The sequence below is a fragment of the Staurois parvus genome, unplaced genomic scaffold (assembly GCF_062004578.1).
Source record: "Staurois parvus isolate SC_StPar_1 unplaced genomic scaffold, SC_StPar_1.0 ptg000438l, whole genome shotgun sequence".
Classification (NCBI taxonomy): Eukaryota; Metazoa; Chordata; class Amphibia; order Anura; family Ranidae; genus Staurois; species Staurois parvus.
In genome coordinates this window covers 3,020,251-3,037,199 of record NW_028318234.1, presented here as the reverse complement: position 1 = coordinate 3,037,199, position 16,949 = coordinate 3,020,251, and the positions used below count along the sequence as shown (strand labels likewise).

General features: G+C 41.1%; 1 protein-coding gene across 1 annotated transcript in view; it reads right to left on the bottom strand.

Moving 5' to 3' along the window:
• The window catches only part of TTC33 (tetratricopeptide repeat domain 33), a 371,207-nt gene that overhangs the window by 156,913 nt on the left and 197,345 nt on the right, over positions 1-16,949 (bottom strand). Inside the window, exon 3 of the mRNA XM_089687818.1 lies at positions 961-1,042. Coding sequence (XP_089543944.1) covers positions 961-1,042 — 82 coding nt within the window. The remainder of the gene's footprint in view (positions 1-960; positions 1,043-16,949) is intronic.

The window sequence follows — 16,949 nt, the reverse complement described above, 5'->3', positions numbered from 1 at the left end:
AATTTTTTTAACATTTTTTTTTTTTTTACATCCTGTCACCCACCATGGTGATACTGTACTACTTGTGCTGGGTGATGAAGATTTTTTTTTTTTTTACACTGATTGCTTTTACACCTATAAAGGCTGTAAAAGCAATCATTTCTCCTTCTCTCTGGCTGCATTCTTGAAGCCATTGAGAACTACTGTGCGAGCTGTGATTGGTCACAGCTTGTCACATGGTACAAGGCTGTAGTGAATAGCCTTGTACCATGTGACCTCTGTGATCATTCACAGATTTCACACGTAGTATGCAATGATGTTAGAAGTGACATCTTGCTTACTACTCTGCATGTGATCACTAATTGGCCAATCAGTGATCACATGATCGGGACCTCGCACAGAGGTCCCGTCCAATGATCGGTGTTCCACTGTGTCCGGAGGACACAGCGGGCACCGGATCGAGGTGCTGAACGCTCCCAGGGAGCGCGCAAAAGCAGGGGGTGGGGAGGCCGTTTATAAAGGACCACCCGACCCTGCACTGCCACCGTCCGGCCGTTTACATACAACGGCCGGACGGGTGGTGGTTAAATATTAATACATATAAAAAAAAAGAGGAAACACAGACAGTACTCAGTTGTTTTTGCTGCAATTGCACTAATACAACTACAATTACTTCAATCTTCTAGAAGAAATTACAGGATGTGTCTTGAATGAGTTGAGCTGAAAAAAATGAAATGCATCTTCCTAGAACACTAGCAAAAACTGATGGTGCTAGGATGGATTATACCCAGGGCTAGCCTGCTAATTGTCTGTTTGCCGGCAGTATAAACCTAAGGTTTCAAAGTTCCTGTGTCCCTCCATGGATGAGACACAAAACAAAGACTGCTGTGTTAATGCTAGTAACAGACTGCAGCTTATATGTCATTTTAAATTTTTTCCGTAATTAAATTTTAACATCAAGGACATTTTGCACAGTCTTACCTGTGATTTCATCTCATATAATGTGGCATCCTCTGGTGTTAATTGTATCCCTTCATCCCATTTCTTAATAGCCTCCCAATACCTGAAAATAGGAAAAATGAATAAAATAAATAAATATTGCATAAATAATACATAGACAATTAGTACTATGCTGTAGCTATGTCTCTGGTCTGACATGTCTGGCAATTTATGGGAGGATGGAGACAAGGAAAGCAGCGTCGGGACCAGACATAAGAGACCCATGACTTCATACTCTTTGGTTCACATGAGGGAAAAAAAAGAGATGTCTGTTGGGACAGGAGTTCTGCATGGGAGATGCAAGAAAGCGCTGTGATAACTAATTATGACGTTGTTTAACCTCTTCCTGTCCAGCCACTGTATTAAAACAGCGGCAGGGTGGCACGGCTGCGCAAACGCACGTTTTTAAACGTGCTCCACGCTCCCAGGTTTTTGCGGGCAGGGGGGGGGCGCTCGCGCGCCCCCGCCAACCCACAGCTGTTACCATTTGATCCCTGAGGGATCAATCATTCGGTTTCAGCCAGTGATGTCCGGCTGAAATCGGATGAACAGTCCCAGTCCTATCCTGTCCTGTGTTGACATTTACACAGGACAGGATATGATGTCATTCTTCTCTGCCTGGACACATTCCATCCCAGAGAGAGAAGAAGACACAGTAAATGTGAGTAAAACACTGCCCATTTACAATTAGAACACACCTAGGTCACATTTAACCCCCTGATCGCCCCCCCCAGTTAACTCCTTCACTGCCCTGTCACCAGTGTCATTGATCACAGTGAACAGATTTTTACTGATCACTGTATCGGTGTCGCTGGCGACTTCCAATAGTGTTAGCGCCCCTCCCAGATAGCGCCAGTTTGCCCGCTAGTACGCCAGTAATCCCATTTAACCCCTTGATTGCCCCCCCCCCGTTAACCCCTTCACTGCCCTGTCACCAGTGTCATTGATTACAATGAACAGATTTTTACTGATCACTGTACTAGTGTCACTGGTGAGGTCCGATAGTGTTAGCGTCAGTTAGCGCCCCTCCCAGATAGCGTCAGATTGCCGCTAGTACACCATTAATCACATTTGACCCCTTGATTGCCAGGAACACGCTCACTTGCACGCTAAACCTTCATTGCTAGTATAGTGTCTGATTGGATCAATATCTTTGATCAGATCAGCACTGTACCAGTGTTCACATTACTATAGTATCCCCAAAAATGCAGCGTTAGCGGGATCAGTCCCGACACCTGCCAGAACCTGCGTTTAGCCCCTATGCCCACCTCCCCCCTTCTCCCCCAGCAAGTGCAGTGTCAGTAGATAACTGTCACTTGATACATTACAAAAAAAACCGCAGTGTTCACAGAATCAGGCCTGATCTCTGTTAGCACTTGTCGGTAAATTTTTTTGTAGTGGTTCAAGCAGTCCCTGACAGCCAGGCGCTCTTTTTCCCGTTAGTCGCACTAGGTACCTGTAAATTTGTTTTTTTTGTTTATAGCGCAAAAAATAAAAAGCGCACAGGTGATCATATACCACCAAAAGAAAGCTCTATTTGTGTGAAAAAAAGGACGGAAATTTTGTTTGGGTACAGCGCAATTATCAGTTGAATTAGTGCAGCGCCAAACAGCAAAAAAAGGCCTGGTCATTAAGGGGGGTAAATCCTCAGGAGTTCAAGTGGTTAAAGACAATACAATTGTGCATGTATTTCATTGCATCATTATAAAGACCAACCACTAAAAAGCCTAATTTACTCAAAGTATAATTGACATTCATAAGTACATATATCCTATGGTCATATGTACTGTAAATACCCCCTAATATGTATTTCACAGACCATGCTGCCTCTACTTTCTTAAAGAGTTACTAAGCTCACAACGGTAAAATCAGTCTGTATATGCAGTAAAACATGCTTGTTGTACTCACTGTGGAACTTAAGGGGTTAATCTTATGCATGTAGAAAGAATGTTTGATCCTGTCTTCTCTGATCCTCCCCTTCTTGTAATGTCCCCAGTCCTTCTGCCATAGTACAGAGCAGCAGTGGCAAGTCTGCACATGCTCTGTTTGGTGTGTATTGCTAGAGTTGTTTTTTTTTGTGTGAGGGTGCATGTTATTGGCACAGGGCCAATCAGCGCTGTCTGGACAGAGGGTCAGGGGACATGCATTATCATAGGACAGTCAGAGGAGAATGAAAACTCCTAATACAAGGTTAGCCAGTGCTCGTCCAGACACTTATAGTCACAAGACTGCTATACAGTGAGGAACAGAAGTATTTGAATACCCTGTTATTTTGCAAGTTCTCCCACTTAGAAATCATGGAGGGGTCTGAAATTCACATTGTAGGTGCATTCCCACTCTGAGAGACAGAATTAAAAAAAAAATCAGGAAATCACATTGTATGATTTTTAAAGAATTTATTTGTCTTGCACTGCTGAACATAAGTATTTGAACACCTGAGAAAATCAGTGTTAATATTTGGTACAGAAGCCTTTGTTTGCAATTACAGAAGTCAAACGTTTCCTGTAGTTCTTGACCAGGTTTGCACACACTGCAACAGGGATTTTGGCTCACTTCTCCACACAGATCTCCTCTAGATCTGTCAGGTTTCGGGGCTGTCGCTGAGCAACACAGAGTTTCAGCTCCCTCCAAAAATGTTCTATTGGATTTAGGTCTGGAGACTGGTTAGGCCACTCCAGAACCTTGATATGCTTCTTACAGAGCCATTCCTTGGTTATCCTGGCTGTGTGCTTCGGGTCGTTGTCATGTTGGAAGACCCAGCCACGACCCATCTTCAATGCTCTGACTGAGGGAAGGAGGTTGTTGCTCAAAATCTCACAATAAATGGCCCCATTCATCCTCTCCTTAATACAGTGCAGTCGTCCTATCCCCTTCACAGAACAGCACCCCCAAAGCATGATGTTACCACCCCCATGCTTCACAGTAGGGATGGTGTTCTTAGGATGCAACTCATCCTTCTTTTTCCTCCAAAGACGACGAGTGAAGTTTAGACCAAAAAGTTCTACTTTGGTCTCATCTGACCACATGACTTTCTCCCATGCCTCCTCTGGATCATCCAGATGGTCATTGGCAAACTTCAGACGGGCCTGGACATGTGATGACTTGAGCAGGGGAACCTTCCGTGCAATGCATGATTTGAAACAAAGACGGCGTAGTGTTCTACAGACAGTGACCTTTGAAACTGTGGTCCCAGCTCTCTTCATGTCATTGACCAGCTCCTCCCTTGTAGTTCTGGGCTGATTCCTCACCTTTCTTATCATCAGTGATACCCTACGAGGTGAGATCTTGCATGGTGCCCCAGACCGAGGGAGACTGACAGTCGTCTTTAGCCTCTGACATTTTCGAACAATTGCTCCAACGGTTGATCTATTTTCACCAAGCTCCTTGGAAATTGCCCGTAGCCCTTTCCAGCCTTGTGGAGGTCCACAATTTTGTCTCTGGTGTCTTTTGACAGCTCTTTAGTCTTGCCCATGGTAGTAGTTGGCGTCTGACTGACTGTGGGGTGGACCGGTGTCTTTAAAGAGCTCAGACAGGTGCTACTAAGTTAGATTAATGAGTGGAGTAGAGGTGGACTTTTTAAAGGCACAGTAACAGGTCTTTGAGAGCCAGAATTCTTGCTGTTTCTTAGGTGTTCAAATACTTATGTTCAGCAGTGCAAGACAAATAAATTCTTTAAAAATCATACAATGTGATTTCCTGAATGTTTTTTCATGATTCCATGATTTCTAAGTGGGAGAACTTGCAAAATCGCAAGGTGTTCAAACACTTCTGTTCCTTACTGTATGCTGCTGATGAGAAAAGATATTTAGCAGTTTAAATTTACTAAAATAATTGCAATTCCATGTTCTGTGTACTGTGGAAGACAGGATATAGCGAAGGCAGGGTCATAGGTTTAGTAACACCTTAAGGTGCCATCTGATAATAGACAATGCTCACAATTTATGGCATTCATTGTGCTAATAAGTACACCCCTACATTTGCCACAACCTCAAATCTATGAAATTAGGCGTTTCAGAATAAAGCCAAAGAATAGACAGGGAGAATCCAGGTAAAATCTGTCTTATTTAAACCTCAGATATCTAGGTACTAGTATTCTCTTTGCTATTGAAGTGTGTTTCCGGCACAGGTGTCCCCATTAGAAGATTACTTCTTACCACTTGTTCTAGGGGCAATTCTAAACTTTTTGATTTCCCCTCACTTTCTTGCTTGGTGATAATGCACAAATAAAGGGGTAAATTTCCACCATGGGGACACAGCAATAGAAACCTGACATGAGGTTTAAAGTGGCTTTAAACCCTTACATATACCAAGTGAAGTGACTGGCCTCAGGTGATACACAGAGATTAAACAAATACATACTTTGTACCTGTTTATCTGCAGTCTTCTCTATATCTGATCAAAGTACTGAATATAAGATCTTGTCTGAGAGTTCAGAAAAAACGGGGCAGAAAGATGAAGTTACACTCTGTAGAGCTCAGTGAAGAGAGCTCTGTGAACTGATTGGAGGGAAGAGACAACTCCCTCCACACAGCTCACAGAAACAGAGCTGAGGCTGTCAATCTGTTGGAGGTCCCTTCCCTGTCACCATTTTTCTCTTGGTGTCAGAAAAACTTGTCAAAAGTGTTTCATGCTGATAGCAGCATCAGACAGAAATGACACTTATTGCTCTGGTTTGAGACAAGTACAACTATAAATATGATATGCTTTGTTTATATTTCATGTCTGAGGTTTACAACCACTTAAACCTTTCCACACACCAAAAAAACAGTTTTGCCTAGAGATACACATGGCAACTCTTAGAGATAAGATAGGAGGCCATCATCACTAAGGAACAGCTGATTGATTACTTCTTAAGTGCAAAACTTTCCCAATAGATTACTTCCAGTTAATTTGAAATGCCCGGGGGGATGAAAAATCTGTTTTCCAGCTATAAACCGCTTGCAAATGATGACTCTAGTTCTTACAGTTCCACTTGCAGTTTGTCATTGTACTAGGAAGATTTGTATCACTGAATTTAATGCGGCAGAGCAGCCTGAGGCCAGGCGTTGGATGCTTACGGACTCGGCACTACTAATGTAAAGCAAGCTGAAAGATAATTTTTTGTGTCCTTAACGAATTTGACAACAAATACACCATGATAAGTTGCCAAACCACAAGGAGAAGTTACACTGACCATATACAGATTAGCTTTCCAGGAACAATCATGTCTAGCACAAGCAACAGAAGGAAGACTGACAGCTATACACACAACTTCATTCATAAAGTAGAATTACAGACAAAACTTTTTATTTTCAGTTTTGGATAGAGTATGGGGGGTTAGAACCTCTGTTGGGTCTTCATTAGTGTCTATGAATCCTTTTTGGAGATTGCCCAGACAGCAATAAAATTCTGATGCAGGTTCTGGCTCTTTCACGCTCCACTCAAAACTGAAATAAAATTTACACTTTAAGATGCTTAACTCTAACTGCAGAGCAAACTGTCACACTTATTGGTCGAATGAGCTGTAACTGTTGACCAATCACCAGCATAGTTAGGGGTCAATTTTAATTTATGTTGTTATAGCGGACTTTCGGTCTTATTTACCACCTCCTTTACCATATGTTTTTTTTATTTTATCAAATACTATTTTTTTTTTTACTAAATCCTCTGATGCTGCTGCCCCTTTTTACCTAGGCAAGGATGCTTTGGCCCCAGCTGCCCACAGTCTCCTGGAATATCCATGTCACACATCTCAGGCTTTGGGCAATAAATGTCACACTACTATGTGCTTGGAATTATCCAGCACACTGTGCATGCACAGCAGCACGTAGAGCTGCACATTGGGTCCCGCACCCCTCTTTCCCTTTCTACATCATTAGGGGGCCAGCTGCCTTTTTGCTGGCCCCCTGATGATACAGGGAGGGAGATAGCAGTGCAGGACCCAACGTGCAGCGGTGCAGTGACAGACTGCAGCAGACAATGCTGGAATTACAGGGTAGGTGAGTATGTTTTTTTAAGGCAACCCAGTGGACAGGATGAAATGGGATAAAAATTAAAAATTTAAGGGGTGAGTGAAGTGCCTCTTTAACCCTTTTATTGATGTCTAGTTGCCCTACCCAAATTTAGCAGCGTCAGCATGTGTCGGTTTACTTGACAATATCTCTATGACTAATTTACATAACTATGTTAATATATTAAAATAATAAATTACATTAAGAATAAATTATATTAATAATAGTTAATATAAGACACATACAGTTTTCTATTTTGTACAATATAGAAAATAATAAATATCTGCTCTGTTTTTAATTATAGTCTGGCAAAAAAATATAATTTTCTTTACTTTTTTTTATTATAATTTATATAAATTATATTAATAATACTTAATATAAGACACATACAGTTTTCTATTTTGTACAATATAGAAAATAATAAATATCTGCTCTGTTTTTAATTATAGTCTGGCAAAAAATATAATCTTCTTTACTTTTTTTATTATAATTTATATAAATTATATTAATACTTAATATAAGACACATACAGTTTTCTATTTTATATAATATAGAAAATAATAAATATCTGCTCTGTTTTTAATTACACTCTGGCAAAAAATGTAATTTTCTTTACTTTTTTTTTTTTTTTTTTACACAAATGTATTATTTCTTTAATACTGGATAATTATAAACCTGATGGTACTGCAGATGCTACTGCTGCCTGAAGAAGACAATGTTCATCTGTAGGCTGAAGACTTATATTTGATATGATGACTCCTTCAGTCTGCATATGATATCTACATCCATTTACAGAGCAGTGGTATGATCTTAAAGAATTTGCAAACCCAAAATTTCATATTCCTGATATGTGCCTGATGAACCATGTACTTGTATGAAAAAGTAACCTGTTCAATTTGTATAGCTTTTTTGTATGAAATTATTGGTGTTTCTGCCAGTCCCTCTGCTTTCCTATTAAAACTGACCACACCAGGGGCGGACTGACCATTTGGAAACTCGGGCACTGCCCGAGGGCCCGGGGTCAGTAGGGGGCCCCATGAGATGCCCCTGGTACCTTTTTCATAGGCTTTTTTGAGTTTGGGCAAGGACACAGGGTCCCCATGATCCCCTATTGCCCGGGGACCCCATGAGTTGTCAGTCTGCCCCTGGACCACACTAAGCAGGAGATCAGACTTGTCCAATGATCAGACTTGCCCTGCACCCCCCCCCCCTCAGATCTATCTACTGCTGTTTCTCCACCCTCTCCTCACTATGCAGCTGAGAAAGGAGGGTATGTGATTACTTAAAAATATAATAAGGGGAGAAAGGTATTTATAATGTTTTTTATATCTGTATACAAATGTTTCATTTCTACTTTAAACTGTATGGGTTGTTTTACCAGGTGAGGATTTACATATACTTTAATGAAGCCATACAGCTGCTTTTGAAAAAAATGCTTTGCTTTACAAATGTGCCCAACATTTAACTTGCTTTGAGACTCTAAAGCAAGTAAAAATCAATTAATTTTCATGAACGTGAAAGTAAAATAAAATGTCATCTGACCAGGCCCTCCACTTATCATAGAGGGTTCCACACAATGGTCTGCATTTTATGAATGGACTGGAGTATGGTTAAACACTGCAATGTTTATTGGGGGCTAGTAACGATATCCATTCTCCTTTATAAATATTATATTAAGTATATAAAATCATTTTTTGTTTAATTAAAGTGTACTTTTATAACAGTGTAGTGTAAGAAAGTTATGTTTCGTATTTTAAAGAAACAGCACAATGGAAAGTATGCCTTCAGAGACTCTTTCTCTAGAACAGCCTTTCTCAACCAGGGTGCCCAGGCACCCTGGGATACCTTGACGTTTCTTCAGGGGTGCCTTGGCAAAATATCTAAAAATTGCCCAAAACTTGTATACAAGCCAATGGGTAGAACAAGCCTGTCTTTTAGTTATACAAAGTGTCAGGGAACGAGAAGATCGCCACGACGCATGAATCTGCACATGCGTAGGATCCCGACAAAACATAGAGGAAGGCGGGCACTAGGACCCAGGCGCGCCTGTCACCAATGACGGCACTGGCAGGCACTAGGACCCAGGCGTGCCTGTCAGCGCCGGGGCGGGCTATTTAAACCAGCTCTTGCAATGCTCACATTGCCGTATGGTCTTATTCCTGTGCTCCTGTTCCTAGTACCTGAGATTGCCTTTGTTGCTGAACCTGCCTGACCCGGATTATCGTGACTCTCTCCTGCCCTGATCCCTGGCTTGTCTGACCATTCTTCTGCTTTCTCCTATTTACCTGACCTCCTGTTGCTGAACCTGGCCTGTAACCCATTTATCCTTTTGCCTGCTGATCTGTACCATCTGCCTCCGCTGTTACCGACCTGGCCTGTCTGACTACGTTACACACTACCTCTTCACATCTGGCTGTCACTTGTTACCTACCATTGGCAAATCCACCTCTACCACAGCTGGTTGAACTCGAGGGTCGCGACCTGGTCTCAGGCTGCTTCAAGTCCATCCCCACCATCAGGGGCTCTGGTGAAACAGCAGACTGAGGCTTAGATTCCGCGCCCTGAGGGATTCCAGCCTGTGGGTCGCTAGAGGCTACTGCCAGTCGGTCCTTAACACAAAGCCACAGGTTTTCATTGTGCGCCATTACGACCTTCTAGTTGCCGGCATCCTGACAACCAATGATCTCATCAGTTGATAAGGAGGATGTCAGCTGCCTGCACAGAATCCTGGTTTGACCCTCTCCTGCTCCTCTCCGTCAGTGCTGGGGTCACATTAGCTCAGTGATGGAGAAAAACTAAGAGAAACATTGGAATATTAGTCAGTACCAGTGTGCAAAAGTGTATTTACTATTAGAATGGGGTGCCTCAAGACTGTTCATAATTTTAAAGGGTGTCTTCACTGAAAAAAGGGTGAGAAACACTGCTCTAGAAAACAAGCCAAGAGCCTCTACTGGCTTAAAATGAAAATATGAATATTAATGTGGATAATTTGTTTGATTAAAAACAAATTTAAATTATATTTGTTAGCCCAGGACCATAAAACGCCATGACATAACAATTAATGACAAAATAAGACATTCAACAGTTAACCATTTAATGAAAAAAAATTATAATGACAAACTTAGGCCTAGTTCACATCTATGCAGGTTGCAGTTGATGCATTTTTCGGGTGCATTTTGCGATTGTGTTAAAAGTTGCTGGCAGGCTGGAACAGCAGGGGTCCCAGAGCTACAAAGCCCCCCCCCCCCATAGAGACAGCAGACTCTCTGTCCCAAGGCCTGTGTAAACTCACACCTCCTAACCAAGATAAGGTAGTTTCCCCCCCTCCCGGGACTTGAAAGAAGTTGGAAACTCATAAAACCTACCAGCCAGGTGACAGAAGTTAGATGAACATTCCTCAGGTCAGCTGTCACCTATGTTTCATATCATGGATTATGAAGCTGTCAGTTTTAATGCAGAGCCCATCCAATGATCCTGCCCAAAACAGGGTATTGGCCAGTTACTCAGAGCCACCCCCCCTGCTGGGGGACTTTAAAAGACAGGCTGGCAAGCCTAAAAAGTTAAGCTAAACACATCTCCCAATTTTAACATCGTAACAGCAGGAGATCAAAGACCCTTCGCTCTGCAACTTGGATCTGCTTACCTTAAGGCTGAACATGGCAAGCAACTTAACCTTTTAACTTCTCCCTGTTATCTCTTTGCTGTGCTGTGCTGTTTTCTATGTATATATAAATATATATCTTAGTTACATTTTATTTGTAAATATTTTATTGCACCTGTTTGACTCTTTTAGTAATAAATCTTTCTTTCTGAAAGTGTTAAACTGTTTCTAAGCACTTACTTGCAATTCACGAATTCCTGCCTTTGAAGAGACGCTACTGTTTGTTTTAATCTCTGTATAACGGGCCTGCGGACTGTGTTGTACAGACCTTTATTTCAATCATTATAGTGTATATTTGAAAGAGAGTTTCCCCTTTCTCTGTACAAAAAGGGGTGGTGGCAGTGAAGGGTTAGTTGCGTAATTAACCTGACCCAGTAACAAGCGCATTCAAGCTGCTGGTGCGTCGATTGCGTTCCATTAGCTGGACAATCGTTGTGCAGGGCGCAGCTGAGTGTGGCGTTGTTACGCACGTCACATAGCGGTTTTAGATCGGCCGGTCCTTTGGTCATGAGTTTGGTGAGAAGGTCTGGGGTCTGACGCCGCGGGCGTGACGTATTGGTGGTCGCGGTCATGTGGTTGTCGCATGTTGAGGGTGGCGATCGTGCGTCCGTGACATGCTGTACACCAAATACAGCCCGATTTGTAAGTAAGGGAGCAGCTTCAGTCTGTCTCCTCCCAAGCCATGCTCTCTGATGCGTTTCACCCTCCCACAAGGCTTAATCATAGAGCCTTTTTACTGTAAAGGTTTGCATACACTTTAACACTTACATAGTTAGTCTTGTTGAAATAAGACACAAGTTCCAAAGTTCCAATAGAAAAAACAACACACACACAAATAGTAAAACCTTTCTATACTGTACACAATCCTATACCCACAGCTGATCCAGAGGAACACAAAAAAACCAATAAAGCATGACCCAATTTGCTCCAGTAGTGGAAAACAATTCTTCCTGATTCCAAAGGAGGCAATCAAATATTCCCTGGATCAACTACTCCAGAAGCTAATGCTTACTGTATAGATATTAGTATTCAGTTATATTTTATGCATTTAGAAAATAATCCAGGCCTTTTTTTAAAACAATGTACTGAGCTGGCCAGAACCAGCTCTTGAGAAAGTCTATTGCATATTTTCACAGCTCTTACTGTGAAGAAACCTTTCCGTATTTGGAGGTTAAATCTTTTTTCCTCCAGACGTAAAGAGTGCCCCCTTGTCCTCTGTGATGACCTCAGAGTGAATAACTCTACACTGAGTTCACTATATGAACCACTGATGTATTTATACATGTTGATCATATCCCCCCTTAATAACCTCTTCTCAAGAGAGAGAAAAAAAAATCAGTTTCTTTAATCTTTCCTCATAGCTGAATGATGTATTTCTCTCTGGAGTTTATACCTCTCTTAATACAAAAAAGGATTTTGCTCAAATTGGCATTGCATGCTATTATTAAGCTTATGGTCTACCAGAACACCCAGATTCTTATCCACCATTGATTCCCCCAGTTGTACCCCAACTAAAATGTACGGCACATACGTGCTTTTAGCTCCCAAGTGCATAACTTTCCATTTATCAACATTAAACCTCATTTGCCACATAGTTGCCCAATTAAACAGTGCATTGAGGTCGGCTTGTAAGTTGGAGATATCTTGTAAGGACATTATTATAGCCTGGTGTTATCTGCAAACACTGAAATAATACTTTTAATTACAAATTCTATATAATTTATAAATATATTAAAAGGAAAGAGTCCCAACACTGAACCTTGGGGTACACCACTAATAACCTTAGATCATTCAGCGTATGAATCATTAACCACTACTCTCTGAATATAATTAGCCCGGTTTCTATCCATTTATGTAATGAATTTTACAAGCCTGTAGACTTTACCTTACACATTAGCCGTGTGGGGGGAATTATTATTATTATTATTTATATACAGAATTTATATTACTCCAAACGTTTGCACAGCACTTTACAATAAAAAGGGAGACAGTACAGTTACAATACAATAAAATACAAGAGGGTTAGGAGGGCCCTGCTCATAAAATCTTAAAATTTAATGGGAATTGTGTCAAATGCTTTTACAAATTCCAAATATACTACATCCACAGCCACACATTTGTCTAAAGTTTTGCTTACCTACAAACAAATCAGATTTTTTGACAACTTCTGTCTTTCATCAATCCATGCTGACTATTGCTTAAAATATTTTTTCTAGCAAAAACTTATTTATGTGGTCTTTTATTGAACTCTCCAGTATCCCAGTACTCTCCCAACTATAGAAGTTAAACTAACTGGTCTGTAGTTACTTGGTAAAAACATTGCCCAGTAAAGAGGCAAATCTACAAATCTCTACATTTACCACTATAACACAATATAGTAGGGCAAGCAAGAATGTGAAAGGCATATCAAACATTGCTTAGTTCTGCACTTCTGTGACTCAGATTAAGCCAACAGTGGGCTAAAGCACGCTGTCCACTGATATCTCAAAGCTGTTCCAGGTTCTGCATGGATCCCAACAATAATGTCAGGATTCACCCAGATGTCTGACCAGAAGCTGACTCAGCCTCTTAGTACGCCACTGAGAGCCTGAGCCAACCTCTCTCACCTCCTCCACAGCCCAGTGATCGAGTGAGTGTGCGCAGAGCAGAGCACTGAGTGGTGGCTGACAGTCACTGCTCTATGCTCAGAGTGGACCCAAGAACTGAGCAATCAGTGGTCTTTGATTGCTCGGTTCTCGATGCAGAGTCGATAGGGGACAGCAGGAGCATCGGACTGATGCTGCAGCCATCTAGGTGAGTATGTGTGTTTGTTTCTTTTAAATCCTGAACTTCTGTTTTAAAGCAAACACTTCAATAATAACTCAAAATATATGCCTACTGAAAATACACTACGCTCTAGCTTAAAATTCTATTTACAAAACTATTGCAGGATTCAGTTATGATCAAAAAGTTTAATGATGGTGCAGGGTCTGGACATTTGGAATGTTCATCAATCAAGTTGCCAGAGTTTGGTTACCAATTTAGTAAATTTTCTGGAGTGTTTTGAAGCTCAGGAAAAACTGTCAGAGCTGAAATGTCTGTATGTGTCACCAAGGATATCATCTTCTCCTTGTTTACAACTGTATAACGTTTCTGAAGATTGATACATAAATGTTCCAATATTCCCCGATGAATATACGGTGCATTCCATGTCAATGCTATAATCCTTTTCCCACTGACAGATTTGATAGAACACACTGGCAGCACGTTAGTACTGTATTTATATATAATTTTATAGGGAAACAGTAGATTTATATATAAGGGTATAGAGGAAAAGTAGATTTATATATGTGTATACAGAAACCATAGATTTATTGACAGGTGTCTACAGTAGGGGAACCGTCTATTTATAAGTATAAAGAGGACTATATATATATATATGAGTGTGTGTGCGGTATAGATGACCATATATTTATGCGCATAGAGGGACCATATATTTATATATTATATTATAATATATATTTATTTACACACACAGTGGGTAAAGTACATATTGAACACGTCACCACTTTTCTCAGTAAATATATTTCTAAATACGCCATTGACATGAAATTTTCACCACATCGTTAACAACTCATGCATCTAAAGAAACCAAAACAAATAAGTTCAGAAATTAAGTTACAGTGAGGGAAATAAGTATTTGATCCCCTGCTGATTTTGAATGTTTGCCCACTCACAAAGAAATGATCAGTCTAAAAATCCAATGGTAGGTGTATTGTAACACTGAGAGACAGAATAGCAACACAAAATTCAAAAGAAATGCATGTCTAACAAATTATGCACTGATTTGCATGTTCATGAGGGAAATAAGTATTTGATGCCCTATCATTCAGCAGGATTTCTGGCTACCACGTGTCTTTCATACAGGTAACAAACTGAGATTAGAAGCAGTCTCTTAAAAGGAGTGCTGCTAATCTCATTTTGTTGCCTGTATAAAAGGCACCTGTCTACAGGAGCAATCAAACAATCAGATTCCAAACTCTCCACCATGGCAAAGACCAAAGAGCTGTCCATGGATGTCAGGAACAAGATTGTAGACCTACACAAGGCTGGACTGGGTTACAAAACTATCGCCAAGCAGCTTGGTGAAAAGGTGGCAACAGTTGGTGCAATCATTCGCAAATGGAAGAAACACAAAACAACTGTCAGTCTCCCTAGGTCTGGTGCACCACGCAAGATCTCACCTCGTGGAGTGTCAATGATCATGAAAACAGTGAGGAATCATCCCAGAACTACACGAGAGGATCTTGTCAATGATCTCCAGGCAGCTGGGACCACAGTCACCAAGAAAACAATTGGTAACACACTACGCCGACAAGGATTGAAATCCTGCAGTGCCCGCAAGGTCCCTCTGCTCAAGAAAGCACATGTCCGGGCCCATCTGAAATTCGCCATTGAACATCTGAATGATGCAGAGGAAGACTGGTTGAAAGTGTATGGTCAGATGAGACCAAAATCGAGCTCTTTGGCATCAACTCAACTCGCCATGTTTGGAGGAGCAGGAATGCTGCCTGTGACCCCAAGAACACCATTCCAACTGTCAAACATGGCGGTGGAGACATTCTGTTTTGGGGGTGTTTTTCTGCTAAGGGGACAGGACAACTGCACCGCATCAAAGGGATGGGGCAATGTACTGTCAAATCGTGGGTGAGAACCTTCTTCCCTCAGCCAGGGCATTGAAAATGGGTCGTGGATGGGTGTTCCAGCATGGCAATGACCCAAAACACACGGCCAAGGCAACAAAGGAGTGGCTCAAGAAGAAGCACATTAAGGTCCTGGAGTGGCCTAGCCAGTCTCCAGACCTTAATCCGATTGAAAATCTGTGGAGGGAGGATCTGCCAAGAGGAGTGGACCAAAATCCATCCTAAGATGTGGGCAAACCTGGTGGCCAACTGCAGGAAATGTCTGACCTCTGTGATTGCCAACAAATGATTTTCCACCAAGTACTAAGTCATGTTTTGTGAAGGGGATCAAATACTTATTTCCTTCATGAACATGCAAATCAGTTCATAATTTAAGACATGCATTTTTTTTTAATTTTTTGTTACTATTCTGTCTCGCAGTGTTACAATACACCTACCATTGGATTTTTAGACTGATCATTTCTTTGTGAGTGGGCAAACATTCAAAATCAGCAGGGGATCAAATACTTATTTCCTTCACTGTATGTGTAATAAAATGGAACAACACAGGGAAAAAGTATTGAACACGCCAACTGAAATTTATTTAATACTTTGTTCAAAATCTTTTGTTGGTAATGACAGCTTCAAGATGCCTCCTGTATGGAGAAACTAGTCACATGCATTGTTCAGGTGTGATTTTGGCCCATTCTTCCACACAGTCTTCAAATCTTGAAGGTTCTGTGGGCCTCTTCTATGAACTCTAATCTTTAGTTCTTTCCATAGATTTTCTATTGGATTCAAGTCAGAATTTTGGCTGGGCCATTTTAGCAGCTTTATTTTCTTTCTTTGAAGCCAATTGAGAGTTTCCTTAGCTTTGTGTTTGGGATCATTGTCTTGCTGAAATGTCCACCCTTGTTTCATCTTCATTGTCCTGGTAGATGGCAGTAGGTTTTTATCAAGAATGTCTTTATACATTTTTCCATTCATCCTTCCTTCAACAATATGAAGTTTGCCAGTACTGTATGCTGAAAAAAAGCCCCACACCATGATGTTCCCACCTCCAAACTTCACTGTTGGTATGGTGTTTTTGGGGTGATGTGCAGTGCCATTTGTCCTCAAAACATGGTGTGTATTATGGCATCCAAAGAGTTCAATTTTGGTCTCATCTGATCAGCCTGCATTGTCCCAGTATTCCTCAGGCTTGCCTAAATGTTGTGCAGCAAACTTTAAATGAGCTTCAACATACTTTTTCTTTAGCAATGGAATCTTGTGTGGTGAGCGTACATACAGGCCATGGCGGTTGAGTGCATTACTTATTGTTTTCTTTGAAACAATTGTACCCGCTAATTCCAGGTCTTTCTCAACCTCTCCACAAGTGGTCCTTGGCTCTTGGACAACTCTTCTGATAATTCTTTTCACTCCTCTATCAGAAATCTTGCGAGGAGCACCTGGTCGTGGATGGTTTATGGTGAAATGATGTTCTTTCCACTTCCAGATTATGGCCCCAACAGCGCTCACTGGAATATTTGGAAGTTTAGAAAACCTTCTGTAACCAATGCCATCAGTATGTTTTGCAACAATAAGGTTGCGAAGGTCTTGAGAGAGCTCTAGCTGATAATAATTTGATTTCAGGATTGCTTTTTAATTACTGTTAGATTT